General features: G+C 52.1%; 1 protein-coding gene across 1 annotated transcript; it reads right to left on the bottom strand.

Moving 5' to 3' along the window:
• Positions 1-3,535: 3,535 nt before the first annotated feature.
• On the bottom strand, positions 3,536-15,771 carry CRYBB1 (crystallin beta B1). The gene is made up of 5 exons (XM_041003743.1): positions 15,467-15,771; positions 13,365-13,483; positions 10,076-10,208; positions 5,732-5,874; positions 3,536-3,776 (listed from the first exon to the last, which is right to left on the bottom strand). Exons 1-5 carry the CDS (start codon positions 15,743-15,745, stop codon positions 3,593-3,595), a joined length of 858 nt encoding a protein of 285 aa, XP_040859677.1. The 5' UTR covers positions 15,746-15,771; the 3' UTR covers positions 3,536-3,592.
• Between the last annotated feature and the right edge of the window lie 2,097 nt (positions 15,772-17,868).

Below are 17,868 nucleotides of genomic sequence, written 5' to 3'. Positions count from 1 at the left end.
TGCCAAGACAGCCACAGACAGGACTCGAAATTCAATACGTCTACAGCTGACTGGGTATTGAAGCTGGTCATGTTGTAGGGCCGGCAAACGCCAAATGTTCCTGGCAGAAAATCAGTTCCCGCCTCCGCTCTCAGTACCACCACATCCTTTCCGCAACACGCAGTCAGTGAGCGTCCGTCAGCAGCTGACCTCAGTGGATGTGTGTGTCCAATACCAGGTGACCACCAACACCTCTGCTGGCTTTGCGAATGGGTCCCCTGCCTTCACTGTGTACGTGCACTGGATGCCAGCTCCCCAGTGCCCACGACAAAGCCTAGAGTTCCCTTTCTGTCCAGACACTGAGCCGCAAAGCCAGTATTTCGGGAACAAAGTCAGGCAGATTCCCAGGTACTGTGCAGAGTAACACCCTCCTCCCCCGCTCCCCCAACACACACACATCAGGAGCTCCAGGGCTGCTTTTGGAGTCCAACTCCACTGCTTCCCTCCAGCATAACTCCCCCGCCCCCCCCGCCAACACACACGCAAGATGCCCAGCATCCGATAAAGTTGAAACGCGATGTTTCCGTTTTCAATACAAAAATGGGGACTTGGCTTTGAGCTCTGGGATCCTGCTGCAGGTGGTGGCCAGCTGCCTGCTTTTCAAAAACAGGTGGCAAGAAGGGAGGGCCTTGGTCTCTGGCTCTCCTATTACACTCTGTCCTGGCCTTTGGACTCCTTCCTTTTATTCTTTTCCATTTTATTTCATCTGTGTTATTTACTGTGGCTTCTCCTTTTTTATGTTCTGGGTTGTTAGTACCATGTGTTTTATAGAGTCAAACATTTATCCAAAAGAAGTTAAATACAGAAATAACAATGTGATGTGTTACCTTCTTTGGGTTTTGTTGGTTTGGCCAAGTGTGCAGATCTGATTTGCAAATGGGAGCTTGGTTTTTGTTGTTGTTGTTTTTTGGTATGTTACCATCTGTGAGAGATTACACTGTCTGAGTTGAGATCAGTTCAAAAGTGCTGGACTGCCGATGCAAAGACATTTCAGGGCTCATGGAACTGAAGAATCCCTCGTGTATCTTCCTTTTATAGGACTCACCAGATTGAGACACAGAAAACTGTTAGATCCAAAGACGTACAAACTAGTTATTTCAATCAGGACAACGCGAAAATCCTGGGTAACCGGGAAGCAATTGGGTTTCCATAGGGGGGATTCCTTGTGTCCTTACTGGAGCTATACAGTCACCAGGCATCTTAGCAATACGAGCTTGGGGTTGAGGAAGTGTGGGGGTCAACTCTGTGAAGCTCAGGTCTGCTAAAGCAGAACTCTACAACTGGAACTGTCAAGAATGCACTTGACTTTGGAATGAGAGAATCCTAGAAGCTTGGAGAATAAAGGACAGAATCTTGGAGAATCAGGGAAACTTGGGGCTGTGCAATCCCAGCAACAGGACTTGGGGCTCCAGTGGACAAGTGAGCAGCTGTCTTTCAGAAGCAAAGGAGGAACAGTCTTAAGGAATGGGGGTATTTTGTCAACACCCTCCGGAGAGAGCCCACAGATCTAATTTCCCCTCTCCTCAATCCTGGTTCCTGGGCAAGTCTGGGCTCTTGTTTAAAATGCTGAGTAAATCACAGGGTGGAGTTAGGAGAACTAGGGTAGAAGAACAAGTGAGACGGCCGGGACCTCAAAGAGCACATGCCAGTGAAAACTGGGGGAGGTGGCACCTACCACTTTGCAGCTCAGGGAAACCACAGAGTAGCCTGTTCGCTCCATCTTCTACCACATTCAGCACCCCTTTCCTGTCTCCCACTTCTGCCCACACAAGCACCAAGCTGCTGCTTTGGTGAGCTATGCTTAGACTCAAGGCCAGCTCTCTCACCCCCTGAACCCTTGTGCGTGGTGTGGCACCTGTCACAGCTGGATGTGCAGGTAGAGCACAGCCCAAGGGTGCCGCACTCATACCACAGCCCTCCTAATCTCATACTGGTAATGTTGAACAGATGGCAAATCTTGAGGAAGAGATGTCTTTTGAATCTTGTATGCCAAAGTGCTGTCTGAGGTAATAGAGACTCTACTGCTTATTCCGCCAGAAATGTCATCTCCTCCATCCTTCACCAAGGGAACCCTGTAAGGTAACCTCAGCAACAACACCCACCTGCTTGAGGAGCTTCACTGTGGACTAATGGGCAATAACCTCAATCCGTGTGAACTGCTGATATGGGAGTTAGCAGTACCTACAAGACACTTACTCCACAGATTATTCCAAGTTGAACTTGGACCCAGAAGGAAATAACAGGGATACAGGGACTGGCATTGTGCTGCTAAGGATTATGTTGCAGCTTGTAATGTCAGCATCCAATTTGAGCCCTGGCTGCTCCGCTTCTGAACTAGCGCCCTGCTAACACACCTGGGAAGGCAGCAGAAGATAACCCAGGTCTTTGGACCCTTGCTACCCGAGTAGGAAATCCATATGAGTTCCTGGCTTCTGGTTTCAGCCCGCCTGTTGCAGCCATTTGAGGCAGTGGATCAGCAGATAGAAGATGCTTGTTCTTTCCCTCTTGGCTCCCTCTGTGTAACTCTCTCAAATCAAGTGGACAGATCTTGAAATAAGTAACACCGAGTCAGATACAGGAAAACAATGCCATTTTCTATCTTTGTTGAAACAAGGAGCTGTGTGTCCCTCTTTCACGCTTGTCCCCTACGTTGACTGCAGACTCCAAGTCTGCTTAGGGCAGTAGCATCCACAGAGTTTGGCTTCCTCTCCTTTTGATGTATTTGACTGATAGATTTGACTGGAGTATATGCTTGTGGAATGATTGATTGATACTTACTGATTTTCTACTTCGTACGGTGCAGCAAAGGGTCATTTACAAACCAATGGTGGAAGTGCACAATAGTAAGTCTATTTAAAGACAAATACGAAGTCAAAACCAGACCAGGTGGTGTGCAGATGTGACAAAAATATCCAGACTGTGGTGCGCACAGCGTGAGTTTGAAAATGTAGTGCAGGCTCTGAACTCATCTCTTTGGGTTCAAGTCTACACTGACTAGCTCTGTGGTCTCGGGTGAGTCACTTCCCCTCTCTGAGCCTCCACGGGAATAGGTTGAACATCAACCTCCCAGGCTTGTCTGAAAGATTAGCTAGAATATATAGATCAGAACTTTGCCTGGGTGGGCATGGGATAAAGTGTTGAAGAGGCCACCCGCTTGGGACATCCATAATCCTGGGTTTGACGTCCTGGCTTTGTCCCTAATTGCAGCTTCCTGCTCATGTAGGCCCTGGGAGGCAACTGTGGTAGCTCAAGGAGTGGGACTCTGCCACTGGATTAGTATGGATTAGTTTCCAGACTAGTTAAGGGCTGGCCCTACCCTCGAAGTGCAACAGTAGAGATGAGTTCTCTTTCTTTCAAAAGAAAAACAAAATAACTTTGAAAAGCCCTTTGCATTGTTATTGTTAAATGTTGAAGACTAAACAAGTCAGTCCATGCACACATCTATTCATAGAACCAAGAGACATCGTAGCTTAGGGATTTTTATTTGCATGGGAATGGTGGGGACGTGGAGCCTGGGAGGGGGCGGGTCCAGAAAGTGGAGATGCTCCAGGGTTCACTGCGGGGGCTCAGCGGCCAGGACAGGGAAACAGCCCTCACGGTGCCATTGTCTGTCACGTAGGCGGCGCACAGCCTGCATCTGTGGCTGGAAGGCCCCCCACTCGTTCCAGTGCCGGAAGTCTCCAGGTTCCAGGAGGTACTGGTACCCACGGTAGCCAGGATACTGATAGCCAACCCATCTGGGAGGAAAGCAAGAAGGATAGCCTGGCTCCTGGACCCATGTCTGGAGGGACCAGTTGGTTCTCCCGTTGCTGTGCTTTGTAGGTTTGTCTCCCATGACAGCAGTCCCTGAAACCCCATGCATATGGGACTAACAGGGTGCCCATTTAAGGCAGTTGCAGCGTTAATGGTGGGGTCCCCGAGGGAAAGCAATGAGATTGGACCAAGACACGAGGGTGGAGCTCCTGTGACTGAGTAAGAAGAGCCAGACATGAACTCCTCCTCTCCTGCCGTGTGCCCTGTGCCCTGGGGACGCTGCCATCAGCAGAGGCTGAACCCACGGGACCCGTGTGATCTTGGGAGTCTGAGCCTTTAGAACCATGGGACTAAGTCAAACTGTCTTTTTTCTAAAACAGCCTGCCTTGGGGACTTCATTAGAGCAAGAACCCGATGGATCCCAGCAGTCTCCTCTCCATAGCTCACCTCCTCTCCATAGCTCACCTCTGGGGACCTGGGTGTGGGCCACCTGGGGCTCCTTTGCTCTGAATGAACCCCTTCTTACTTGCTATGCGCACTCACTCCTGAGAGGCCTCAGTTTCCAATCTGAGGAATGGGCCCAGCACTGTACCTGGTTTATCAAGAATGCTTTGGGGGTGGCGAGGGAAGGGAGGCAGCAAAGGAAAAGTATATTTCAGCTGTTTGCTGAGTGTGTGGCCTTACACGGGGTAATGAGACCGATACACATCCCAGCGAGTATGGGGATCCAAGAACTCGAAGAATGGAACCCAAGGGAGCAAAGGTGGTGCTTTCCGATTGCTTAGCAAGGAGTCCATTTGTTTCCAAAAATTGGATGATCTTTGCGTGTGAATGGATTCATGTGTAATCACTGTAAATGCTGTTCTAGGATTGAGTCCTAGCTCTTCCGCTTACTGGCTGTGAAAATCCAGGTAGCTGAGCTGTGAGGATCCACAGCAGTGGATCCACCTGCTAGAAAGTTTCCCTAACTCTTCATGGATATTGGTTAGCAGTCTCCACACACACACACCACACACCACTCATGACAGTTGTGCATGCCAGCGATTTAATTTCTTCTTTCTTGGGGGTCTTTCTGGGTTTCAGCCAGACCCCCTTCTCATCTTTCAAAGCCTGATTGAAGCTCCAGCCTCTTCAAATAACCCTTGGAGCTGCCTGCTGTCCTAGGTATGCACACACACACACACACACACACACACACACACACACATCCCAGAGACTTCCCTTCCTCCTCCAACCTCCTGCAGCATGAACACCTGCTGGGGCCCCCTGCATCCGTTAGCCTGGCTAGACACCATCTCACAGGTGTGCCTGGGGCTCCCCTGCCAGCCAGAGGAAGTTCCCCTGCCAGTCAGAGGCAGGACCCTGGCAGATCCATGATGACTTTAAGAGTAGAAATACAGGCTTCAGGAAATGGGAGAGAAGCAAGCTAGAAGCCAGCGCCCTGACACATGGAGGGCCTCAGCACCAGCCTGGGCTGTAGAGACAGAGGGGTCAAGATGGGGGTGGTGATCCCTGGCACAGCTACTTGGAGGGGATACAGTGGTCTCCTGTGGGCATCCTGCCTTTTCCTCCTGTCATTGGCAGGATACAGGGCCAGGGGGCTCTGCTTAGGAAAGCTGATTGGTGGGAGTGGAGAGTGGATCAGAGTCCACTGTGCCCAATGGTCCAGCTGGCAACACTGAGATGCAGACAGGTGCCCTGCCCCCCTGCCCCATCACCTGCCAGGTTCCTCAGCATTTTGGTGGCTGGACCAGGCTCTCACACAGACTGCCTGAGCGGAGGACACAGGGGATGCAGAACACAGCTCTATGGAGGGTATTTCAGGTGCCAGCCCCAGAAGGATTTGGGAGAAGCTGGGGATGGCATCCTGTAAGGCGGAAGAAGTGGGGGCAGCCTCCAGGTCTGGGCACGTGTATTTGAAGCAGGGGATGGGACTTACGTTCCACTGGAGACCTTCACGCTGCCCACGCGGTCACAGAAGCCGTAGACCCAGAGGCTGGGCACGTCATCGTCCTGGATCTCCATGGTGTTGCCCTTGAAATTGGCACTTTCAAACAGGCAGATCTTGTGCTCCTGGGAGTCCTGGGGAGGGAGAGGAGGGATTAGGAGTGGGACACGGGGGTGGGGCAGGCAGAGGTAGCTTGTCGGGGTCTCCTGAGAGTGCAAAGAGAATACTCCCAGGAGGTTTGGTGGACACTCTCCGGAGGTCATCATCTGTGAAAAGGGGTCACAGAGTCCACCACTTCGTGCTGAGATGATAATGACCTGGCATAGAGCATGGAGCATGCTGCCAGGCACATGAACACAGCAACAGCTCCAAATGCCAAGTGTGATTGTATGGAAATCAGTCACAGAATGAGTCACTTTGGTTCAGACCTGCATAAGTTTACTAACCTGCTCCATTTTTTTACTTCTGCATAAAATGCTTTGCCAGTCCTGTTTTTTGGACCAAAGCGCAAGGTGCAACATGCCTTGCCAGTAACCCTGGTTCCCGTGGCTGCCTCCCATGGCTGCCCAACTCAACTGGTTTCCACAGCTGCCTAACGCCCATTCTATAAACACCCTTGCAATCCTCACCTTGGGGTCACTCTCTGAAGGAAAGGAGAGCTGACCCCAGCCGGTTGGTCTGTTTACCGGCCTCCTCAACGAATTTTGTTGCTTTGCAGAATTGTCTGGGCTGCATTTCTTGGGGAGAGGTCTCAGGTTGGATGCAATAATTGTTAGGGCAATAGTCAGTGAGGGGTGTGGTGCAGAGGCTCGGAGAGGTCAGGGTTTGTGGTCAATGTCACACAGCTAGTAAGGGTAGCAGCTTTCAGGAGTACATGGCCTTCCAGCACTTCACTAACTGCTTTTGTGTAAGTACTTCTTGCAACCTGGGTCAAAGTAATGGATGGACTGACGTTTAGAGTACCATGGGACCTGATGGAATGTGTTCTAGATTCAGAACAGCCTCTGACATTCACACGCTGGTGTCCTTGGTGTGGTGGCCCTGCCCTGCTGTGCTTCCAGCTGGTCATTTGTGCAATGGGCTTCCAGTGGCCCCAGGGCACTATGACTGACAAACCTTTCCATTCATGATGGCTTTGGAACACACCCACCCTTAAACTTGGGCACATGATTTGCTTCAGGATTGCACATCTGGTTTTGTAAGTTGACCTGCGGTTTCAGGGGCAAGGATTCTCCACCTTTAAGAAAGCAATCATGAATTGTGATAGGCGGGATTGGAAGGCGGGAAATCATGATGAATGTCATTGGTGTCATGTGCATGTGCGTTTGAATCCCAGCCCCACCACTCAGTGCCCATATGGCCCAAAGCCCTCCACTTCTGAACTTCACTGTCCCTGTCTTTAATGTTCGTACTGTGATCACCTCAGCCCCTTGGCACTGCTGTAAAAATTACACAAAAGGGGGCCAGTTCAGTGACATATATCTGGTGAAGCCGCTGCCTGTGACCCCCAGTTTCCCAATAGGGTTGCCTACAGTCCTTGTTCAAATCCTGGCTGCTCCATTTCTGATCTGGCTCCCTGCTAATGCACCTTGGAAGATATCCTAAGTGCATTGGCCCTGTTACACTCAGGGGACACCTGGAAAAACCACCTGGCTCCTGGCTTGCAACTGCTCCAGCCCCAGCTATTGTGACTATCTGGGGAGTAAATCAGTAGGTGGGAGATCTCTCTCTCTCTCTGTAACTGTGCCTTTCAAGCCAATAAAAATAAATCATGAAAAATTGCATAAAAGGCGTGCAAATCCCCCAGTGGGCAACAGGTGCTCAGGAAATAGGGTTCAGGAATAGGGGTACTTCTCATCCCTAGAAGCAGGAGGAGCCCATGCTGCAGGTGCATGCATCCCTCTGGGAAGAATCCAGGAAATCAAGAAGGGACTGGTTCCCCAAAGAGAAGGGAAGTAGATCAGGGAAGGCTTTATGGAAGAAGTGACATTCGTAAGGGGCCTTGGAGGGGAAGAAGGGGTTTGGAAAGCTAAGAAGAGAGGGCTCAAGGGGAAATTGCTGAGCACAGCAGGGGTTGGGGATTGGGATATGTGTGATGATGGTACCTAAGAGCGACTGGCCATGTGACCAGGGTGCAAGAAGCTGTGTGCATGGTGGGAGGTAGACTTAGGAGCACAGGGGCCCAGTTGGTAAGAGCTATCATTCATTACTGTCACAACCTTGAGCATCTCGGGAAAGTGAAGTCAGTCAGGGGCTCCCTGCTTGGGCGTAGTCAGAACAAACTCCTTTGGGGGTGGCCTAGGGGAGCCTGTAGACCTGGCTACTGTCCATCCCCACTGCCGTGTCTGTCTGTCTCCTTCCCTCCCTCTGCAGTCACTTTCAATGTTCTTGGTCATATCCAGCATGGCCTTGGCACATCCTGTTCTGCCCACTCTTCATGGGGCTGACCACTCCTTCCCTGCCCATTCTCCCCCTCAGCAGCCCAGCCCCTAGGTAAGGGATGCTCTGGTTTTTTATCTTATTCCTTCAAATTTCCTAGGAGGAAGAGTTGTGAGGGAGGAGGGAACCTGCCAATGAGAGAGTAGATGAGAAAAAAATAAGGCCTTAACGCTGTGTCCCATCAACACCTGTGATGATCGGGGATCCAACACAAATGAAAAACTGTACCAAGAAAAGATTACAGCTGTTCTAGGGGTGGGCCTTTGGCCTAGCAGTTAAGAACCCTGTGGCCCATGTTGGAGGGCTGGGATTGGAGAGCTGACTACAATCCCAGGAAGGCACAAGTGATGGCTGGGAGAGCGAGAGCACCTGGATCCCTACCACCTACACAAGAGACCGGGGTCACTCTTCTGGATGAGCTTCCTTGACATGGATTGCCATACAAGGATCATCCCATGATGGAGAGAAAAATCTAGGTGTTCTTACCAAGAGTCCCTTAGGAAGGCTGTTGGGGCTCAGCCTCTGATTCTGAGAAAGATGGGGAGAAATGATGTGGTTATATAAACTACTAAGATGCATTGGGTGAAGCCCAAATAGCAGCTGCTGGTGCCTGAGAATCTCAAACAGACATTCAGGAACATTCTGCATAGAGGCCGGCACTGCAGCACAGTGAAGCTGGTGTTCTGTACCGGAGTTCCACCTGCTCAGATTCCAGTTCAGCTTCCTGTTAATGCTCACGGGAAGGCAACAGAAGAAGACCCAAGGCTTTGTGCCTCTGCCATTCACTGGGGAGACCTAGACAAAGTTCTATACTCCTGGCTGCAGCTTGTCCTGATCCTAGCTGTTGTTACCATTGGGAGTGAAAAAGATCTCTTTCTCTGTCATTCTGCATTTCTAATAAATAAATCGATCTTTAAAAAAAAGAAAAAGAAAGATTCTGCATGAATCTTCCCATTGTGGCAAGCAAAAGTTGGTGGCTGGGGCTGGTGCTCATGGTGGCTCAACTAGTTAATCGTCCTCCTTGCAGCGCCGGCATCCCCTATGGGCACCAGTTTTAGCCCTGGCTGCTCCACTTCCCATCTAGCTCACTGCTTATGGCCTGGGAAAGCAGTGGAAGATGTCTCAAGTCCTTGGGCCCTTGCACCCATGTGTGAGTCCTAGAAGAAGCTCCTGTGGCTATTTGGGGAGTGAACCAGTACATGGAAGATCTCTGTCTTACCTTCTGTCTATTACACTGCCTTTCAAGTAAAAAATAAAATTAGTGCTTTTGAAAAAAAAAAAAGTTGGTGGCCAGCAGAGGCTATACCGCCGGGTGACTAAGCTATGACTAGCTTATGACCCACAATCAATTCATAATTCTGGAAAGCCTTCGGGTTCCCTAAGGATATCTCTAGCCCCATCTCTGTCACCTTGGCTTGACTTTAACAAAACATTACGATGAGTGAATGAAGCGGATTCGGCTGTGTCTGATGATCAAAAAGCTCAAGCGGGTTTTCTACAGCAATTGGCAATGCCCTGTTTTAGTTGCTGCACATAGTACAGCCCGTCTGTTTGATGTGTGGATGGGCTGTGGGGTTTTGAAAATCCACTGCAAGGATGTTGCTTGCAGCTGGGAGATTTGAGTCTTTCTTCCAACAGAGTTAAGGCAGACGTCGCAATTTCTACTCCAAATGCCCAGAAGGTTGAGGCCACTCCCCTGACAGCAGAAAGGGGAAAACATTGGTTTGTGGTTTATCCTGTGCCCAGCGCTCCCAGTGCAGGGCTGAATGCCCCAATGATGAACACGAGAACCTACTATCCTTGGGATGCTTTCAAGGTCACCATGTCTCCCATCCGGCATCCTTCCTTGCTTGTGGTGCAGTGCCTGTCCTTGCCACTGGCCCCAGAACCACTCACCATCTTGATGGGCCGGAAGGACATGAGGCGGTCGCTACGGTAGCTGCTGGACCAGGTGTCCCAGCGAGGGTACTCGCCCTTTTCCAACACGAACATCTCCCCATGGAAGTTGGACTGCTCAAAGGCAACCCAGCTGTAGGGGACAAGGACCACAAAGCTGTCATTAGCAAAAGTCCTTCAGCAGCTCCCCCGGCCTCCCCAGCACCCCTTGCTCTGAGGTCAGGAACAAAGTCCAGAGTGGGCTTGGTACGGCCCGGGCTTAATGCTAGGCTGTATCACTGCCTGCTTGTGGGGCTCCTCTCAGCACGAGGGACTTTACCAGCAGTCGTCAACCTATCTTCTTGGAACTCGCCAAGGATGGAATGAGATCATGCGTGTAATTACCTGAGCAAACTGTGTCCGCATAAGCAGACTGCACTAGTGCGTCTCAAACGTTCCTAGGCCCCGAGGCCGTGGAACACGCAGAGAAATGTGGCTTTGAAGTTTAGTTACAGCTGGGGGACCGCTCGGCTTGATGTCAAGGTGACTTTAACACTTACTAATCTCTCTCTTTGTAACACAAGAAGGAATAGGGCACAGGTCCAGAACCTCAAGTAGGCAATGGGATCACAGGGCTGCGTTTTGTGTTCCTTGGATTAAGTCCTCATGGGAACCTTTTACTTTCTGCAGGGGGTATGGGGACGGTGTGGAGGGGTGCCCTCGGCTTTCCATTTATAAAGGGATATGCTTTATTTGCATTCAAAAAGAGAACCGTTTTCGATGACTCTTATTAAGTAAATCATGGTTCCAGAGGAACAGAGGTGAGGTGAGGGAATATTTGAGGCAGGTGCTTGAGTCAGACACCGGATCAAGACTGGGCCGGCATCAGGAGCTACTCAGTAACAGGTACAGGGTAGCTGGAGGGGAACCATAGGAGCATGCACCTGCAAGAACAAAATGTGATGGTGCATAGGATTGCACTTAGCCTTTTTGCAAGGACTAACTAGAAGCCCAATGAGGGCTTTTTCTGGCTTGGCTAGAGCCAGATTCAGGGGTGGGGCATGAGCTTGAGTTAGAGAGGCTAAAGTGACCTCCGTATCACAGAGGGGAAGGTGGACTTTGCTCTGTGTGTGCTCTGGTGTTCTCAGACAATGACACTAGCCTCAGCTCCCTAGGGGCTCCTGGGAACTTCTCTCCCTGCCCACCAGGAAATGGGAGAGAGGTTTGGGTGAGCCACATTGGAGTGACAGACTCATAGTTGCAGAGTAGAGAGGGATTTTCCTCAGCTGTGCGTGGTCTGGAGTAGAAGAGAAAAGAATACATGGGAGGAAGACTGGCTGGCTGGACGATGGACAGATGGAGAGATGGATGGATGGATCGATGGATGATGGGTGGTTGGGTAAATAACGGGTAGGTAGACTGATGGATGGATGGATGGGTGGGTGGGTGGGTGGATGGATGGGTAGGTAGATGGATGGGTGGGTGGATGGTTGGAAGCGTAGGTGGGCAGATAGGTAGTGGATGGGTGGATGGTTGGGTGGAAGGATGATGTGTGGATGAGTGGGAGAATGGTTGCTGAGTGGATGGGCATGTGGATGGCATGTGTGTAGAAGAATATATGGGTAGACAGTTGAGTGGCTGAATGAAGAAAAGGAGGGAGGGATACAGTAGACATATGAATGGATGGAAAGAAGGCGGTTGGGTGAGCGGATCCATGCATGGATGAACAGACAGGTAAGTAGATGCGTGATGAAAGGATAGGTGGCTATATGCATGAATGGGTGGGAAGCGAGCCTTGGAAGATGGCGTCATGTAAGAGTCAAGAGCATGGATCATGGAAGCAGACAGTCCTACGTGCTGATCCTCACTCATCCTTTATCTGCTGTATGAGTTAGGGCAGTCAGGCTGATGAAGTTTCCATGAAAAAGAGGAAATGGTTGTGACTGCCTTGTCAGAAGATGATGATGGGGGCCTAAAGGGTATGCCCAGGTCAGCTCTCATCCAGGGTCTGAGCAGGGGACACCGCTGGAGACCTGAGCTCACGGAAAGATGGACGCTGATGGGGTCTGGTCACCTACTAGTGTCCTCTTCAGGAACCCTGTCTAGTGAGGGGTGATGGTTATTATTACATGGTGAGCAATTTTTCGTATTTGTGTTTTCCCTCATTCCTTAGTGGCTTCTCTGAGCCTAGGAGCAAAGAGAGAGAGAAGAGAAGGGGGAGAGAGAGAAGGGGGTGGGAAGAGAGAAAGAGAGAGAGAGAATGGGCATTTAAATTTACAGATGTGGAAATAGCCTCAGGGAGGGTTAGGGCCCTAGTGGAAAGTCACAGGATGGTGTCAGGTGTCAGACTAAGGGTTTCTGGGTTTCAGACTGGCGTGGCTCCTCGGCCCTCCCCTGTCCCCATCCTCCCCCTTGTGGGCTGTGCGGCTCCTCCGCACCAGCCCTGCCCACTACCTAACCCATCATTCACGTTCGCCCACAGCCCTGCCCGCCCTGACACAGATCCTCATTCGCTGCCTCACAGGCCCTTTTCCTACCCGCACTGGGCATGGCCCCAGAGCACACACACACACACCAGAAAGCAGCTGCATCTTTGTTGGAGGAGAAATACTTTAGGTTTGAGTCAGCAGCACCGAAAAAAAGCCTGAAAACCCATCTGGCCACATCCGGTAGTTTCTGTTCTCAGCTGAGTTTGGGGACTGAAGGTGGGGCTAGGATTGTGTTGGCCACAACTGGGGGGTGGGGATGCAGGAGGTGGAAATACCGCTCCCTGCATCCCCTCACCCCCACCCCGTTCCCTAGAGCCAACTCTGGACCAGGTTGACTTAGCTAAATTCAAAGGCCAGAGGGAGGGTAAAGAGGCATCCCAGTCACCTGCCAAGGCTAGCTGCCCACCAAGTACCTGCATAGCCCCCTCCCCACTAGAGGCCTCCAGTGATCCTAGGAGGGTTAGTGGTGGTGGTGGTGGTGGTGGTGGTGGTGGTGGTGGTGGGGAATTTCAAGCTGCTGAGGAAACAGGCAGATCAGATGCTCAGGGGTGCAGAGATGAAAGGAAGGGAGTTCCTGGTCTCCACCTGCCTTCTGTGACAGGGGAAGGCTCAGCAAAAGCAGCTACACAGCAAGAGAACCGGAACTCGCTGTTGCCTTACGCTAATCTGATTACATCTCTGAGTCTCGCTTTTACCATCTGTAAAATGGGCAGGGGTTGGAACACATACATGGACCGGCAGGCACACACACAGCAGCCACCCTGGGGGCACGATGTTGTCCCAGCAGCCGTGGGAGAGCCCCTCCCTTTCCCCACACTCACGGTCCAGAGGTGACAATGAGGCTGCGCACTCGGTCAAAGCCACGGTCTCCCAAGTTCACACACTCTGCTGAGAATTCCACCCGGCGGCCCTGGAAGTTCTCTTGCTCGAAGACCACCAGCTGTAGGAGAGAAGCTCCCCCACACCAAGCCGGGGGGTGGGGGGCGGAGAGTGAGGCTGGTAGGCAGGGAGGAGAAGCTTCTTCCAGCAGCAGAGACCCCAGGCCAAAGGGGCTGGCCTTGAGACGCAGCGGGGTAAGCCTCTCCATTCCCATAGCTGAGCTATGATTCCAGTCCTGGGGGCTTTGGTTGTGACCCTGCTCTCCTCTAAGGCACCTGGGAGGACAACAGAATGTGTCCCAAAGGCTTGGACCCCTGCCGTTCTCATGGGACACCCAGGTAGGCATCTGCGTCTCCTGGCTTCAGTCTCGCACAGCCCTGGGTCCTGCGGACATCTGGGGGAGTGAAGCAATCGCTGGAAGACTCTATCTCTTTCTCTGTTACCCTACTGTTCAAACCAATCAATAAATCGGCCTCTTTAAAGAAAAAAATGGAAAGATGAGAATAATCACACTCAGCGTACGCCTGTGAGTTATAAAAACACATGCCTTTAAAGGCCTAGCACTCACGCATGTATCCAAAAGAAGGCGGCAGATGACGGAAACAGGTGAGTGATGATGATTTGGAACTGGGAGGAAGCTGTAGGGCTCCTGGAGGGCACTTCAGGGCTAGCCAGAGCAATTTTTTTTTTAATTTTAAACAAGTCCTGACTTTTATAGAGCCCTTAAGAAAATTTACCCAATATATATATATATTATGGGGGAAAAAATAGCCATGGATCTCAACATGTTTGCACTCAAATACAGTTCCCTCTTAATTTCATGTGTCAATGTGCTTTAAAAAAAAGTTTACTTGAAAGGTAAAGGAAGAGAGAGAGATTCTATCTGCTGATTCACTCCCCAAATGTCTGCAACAGCCAGGACTGGGGTCGGCTGAAGCCAGGAGCCAGGAACTCCATCCGGGTTCTCCCAGGCAGGTAGCCGGGAGCCAAGCCCTTGAGTTATCACTGCTGCCTCCTGGGATGGGTTGGTTAGTGACTAGGACTTGAACCTGCCCTCAGAGAGGGGAAGTAGCTAAGTGGCAGCTTCACCAACGACCCCTACGCTCCCCACCCCCTACCTCCCATGCCCTTTTTGGAGCATCCATGTATTCAGACGGTAGATTTGCAGGTGGTTGCTGCATCAGGTCAGTGGTAAAGATGCTGCTTGGGGGTGCCTACAATGCACTTCAGGGTGTCTAAGTCTCAACTCTTCTCCTGACTCCAACTTCCTGCTAATGGGCACCCTGGGAGGCAGCAGGGGATAGCTGAGTTTGTTGCATCCCCACCACTCCCATGTGAGACTTGGATGGAGTTTCCGACTCCCAGCTTTTCATTTCTGGTTACCCTTGTTCCTCTGGCTTTCAGAAAAAAAAATAGAGTAAATACAGCATCAAAAGTAATCATTAAACAGTAATGGTATAAATAAAAGGCAGTTGCCCACAGTCCACACATATTAGGAACCAAGGGTTACAAAATGACCCAGATCTGGGAACCTCAATGTGAAAACCAAGACAAACCCCAAAGAACAGGAACCCTGACACTTTGGGAGCCCCTACAGTTTGGGCTGTTTGGAACAAGTTTCTGGAAGGTTGATGGCCATCCTGTTGCCTGCCCCCCGGGCGCAGGTGGTTCATGCTGCTGAGCTTGCCCACTTCCTTTCTGAGAATACTTTTTTTGTGTGTCTAGATTCTGATGGCCTCTCGGCCAGCGCTGGTGCTGATCTGACCCAACCAGCAGGTGTCCAGAGCGGGCCCTGTCTTCCTGGATGTGGCCATGCTCCTTGGCTCCCCAGAACGACTGGGGCACATTTGCCTCTGGAAAGGAATGGAGGGCAGTGGAGGAGGTGGGGGAGGAAGCCACGGAGGAGGAAAAGAAAAGAAAGGAAAGACAGAGTAGGGGAGGGAAAGATGGTAAAGATGGAAAAGCAGAAAAGAAGATGGGAAGGAGGAGGAGCAAAAAGAGGAGGAGGAAGAGGAGAAATCGGAGGCGGAATCCAGCCCCTTACCTTGAAGCTCCCAGGAGGCAGCTCTCCTGCTTTGGTGCTGGGCAAGGGCCCGGAGGCTGGGGCCGGGGCAGGGCCAGAACCCAGGGCCGGCCCTGTGGGAGGGGCCCCTTTCCCTTTGGCTTCAGGCCCTGGGTTCGCAGCCGTCGTGGCGGTGGCCTTCATGGCCTGAGACATGGTCACCGCCTGCAGAAATATGGAGAGGAAGCCTGGGTCTGCAAGAGTCTCCAGTGGCAGAGCCGGCTGCTCCCTCGCTTCCCTGTTCATCGCCACCTTTTCCATGTGGGCCTCAGCCTGTGCCCTTCATACATCTATGCTTGCATGGTTTCCCGTGCCATCCCGCTTCGCAGCCTCCAATGTCCTACCCGGGTCTTGTTTGTGCTTTCAGAATAGTTCCCCTCAAACTTTGCACCACACCCTCTGCTCTGTCAGCCATGCCCTTCCCGGTACCCCAGGCAACCCCGCTGGGTCCCTTCTGAGTCCCCTACAGCTTTTCATCCCACTTCTGCTTGTTCATCTGTGCACCTGCAGGGCACCTGCCCAGGTAGTTAGCAGGTGAATGGTAGTGAAGAGTGAACTCGTTGAAGAACTGTAATAGTGCTGACACCAGCCCCCTGAAGCAGTCTGAGGCTGCTGGGAGGAGGGGGTGTTTGACCCCAGGCTACATGTGGTGGAAGGCCTCCACTTTCCCCTTTAGCAAATGGGTCCACACCTGGGTTACAGAAGGCCTTGCAGCTCACTAACACAGCTGCACTCTGTATGTGTGGCACGGTGAGCAGCATTTCTGAAGAGCAAAGGAGCACAGGTCCCCGTCTTCTTGCCCGGGTGGCCACCTTTTGACCCTGTCTGGCAGCTGGGGAGTACGTGCAAAGCCCAGCCTGGAACTGGGGCAAGAAGGAGGCCCCCAGAGGACGCACCCTGGGCTCTAACAGGAGGGCTGTGGCCGTGTAGGCGGTGGGTGGGGAGCACACTGGTCAGCTCCAGTGGCTTCTCATTGCTGTGAGATCAAGTGTCCTTGAGGGTTTGGCCTTGATCTTGTCTCCAGAATGAAACACCCAAGCTCCCTGTCCTGCCTCCCTCAAGGAATGGTGGAGCCCCTGAAAGTGCAGAGGTACCCTCAGGGGGCTGCCTTGAGGAGTACCCCCAGGTACTCCCAGGGGGCTGCCTTAAGGAGGGTCTGCTTGGGCCTGGCAGACCTCCAGCCTCTCCTGGGAAAGCCTGCGGCCACTGTGGGATATGCTGCTCACCATCGGCCACAGACATCTGGACCACATCTGGGGCTGGCAGCCACCACTCCCTCCATGGGAGACACTCCTGCGGCTGGGGGTGCGCCGGCTCCCCTGCTTCCCCTCCTTCTGCCCGGCTCTGTCTGTTTCTGTCTCTGCTCCTCTCCTTGTTGCCTCCTGCGTGTGTCTCTGTCCACCCCCAGTATCTTGCCTTCACTGTAACCAGGCTTACTTCTCTTCTCGGTTACTATCGTTCTGATTCCTTCTCATCTTTCCCCTCCTCCCCCCTTTCTTCTTCTTCTGTCTGCCTTTCTTTCTCTCTTTCTCACTTGCCACTTTTCCCCCCCGGCTCTGTCTCGTTCTCCCTCCTTCTCTCTCTTTTCCATTGCTGTGTTACACACCCCTCCTTCTCTCTCTCCCTTTTCTGTTCTCTCTCTCCTGTTGCTGGGTTGCATCCTCCTCTCTCTCTCTGTTGTTCTCTCCCTTCCACTGTCTCTCTCTCCTGTTGTTGGCTTCCATCCTCTCCAGTTCCCCTCTGCATCCCCCTCCTCCCCCTCAGCTCTGGGCAGCAGCTGCGGGAGCAGCAGCTCAGTAAACTCTTACCTGGGACTTGCCACTTCCTGCTGGAGGACAGGCAGGTGGACAGGCAGCCACTCTGGGTGCCTAGGGGTCGACCCCCCATTTTATAGTCTGGCAGACACCAGGCACTATAGTCTGAGGCACAAAGGGGGCGCTGGCTCAGCAGGCTGGGGCAGGCAGCAGGGCCTGGGGCCCTGACCTTGACTGCACACAGCAGCACTTTCCATTGTGAGCCCAGAGCACACAGCCGGCACCTGGCCAGCAGCCACCTCACCTTCCGACCCTGTTCGGGGGTCCTTTCTGCTGGCTGCCAGCTTGGCACAGGGCAAAGGGGCACTTCCAGGAGGCAGGGTGGGGGTCTAGGTTTGGATTCTGGCTTGGCCATTCTGTGCAGGGGGGCCCTGAACCTGCAGCAGCTCCCAGGTGGACCTAAGTGTCCTTGCTAGATGCTGTTGAGAGAACAAGAAAATCAGCAGATGGGGAAGACGAGGTCAAGGTCAGTTTGTGGAACTGAACTGTGGGTAGAATCCAGATCCAAATGCGTTGGTCAACTCAGCCTGTTTCCAGAAACACATGCATTTCACAAATGAGGCAAACTGT

Source organism: Ochotona curzoniae, unplaced genomic scaffold (assembly GCF_017591425.1).
Source record: "Ochotona curzoniae isolate NIBS_2020 unplaced genomic scaffold, NIBS_Ocur_1.0 scaffold_274, whole genome shotgun sequence".
Lineage (NCBI taxonomy): Eukaryota > Metazoa > Chordata > Mammalia > Lagomorpha > Ochotonidae > Ochotona > Ochotona curzoniae.
This window is presented reverse-complemented; position numbering and strand designations above follow the sequence as displayed.

What these genes read in the sequence shown, in the direction of transcription:
- CRYBB1 (XM_041003743.1), bottom strand. Translation starts at nt 15,745, where the DNA reads ATGGAAAAGGTGGCGATGAACAGGGAAGCGAGGGAGCAGCCGGCTCTG. An exon ending in TGCCTCCTGGGAGCTTCAAG is followed by an intron (nt 13,484 to 15,466) that starts GTAAGGGGCTGG and finishes TCTCTCCTACAG; the next exon opens with CTGGTGGTCTTCGAGCAAGA. An exon ending in CTCATTGTCACCTCTGGACC is followed by an intron (nt 10,209 to 13,364) that starts GTGAGTGTGGGG and finishes TGTCCCCTACAG; the next exon opens with CTGGGTTGCCTTTGAGCAGT.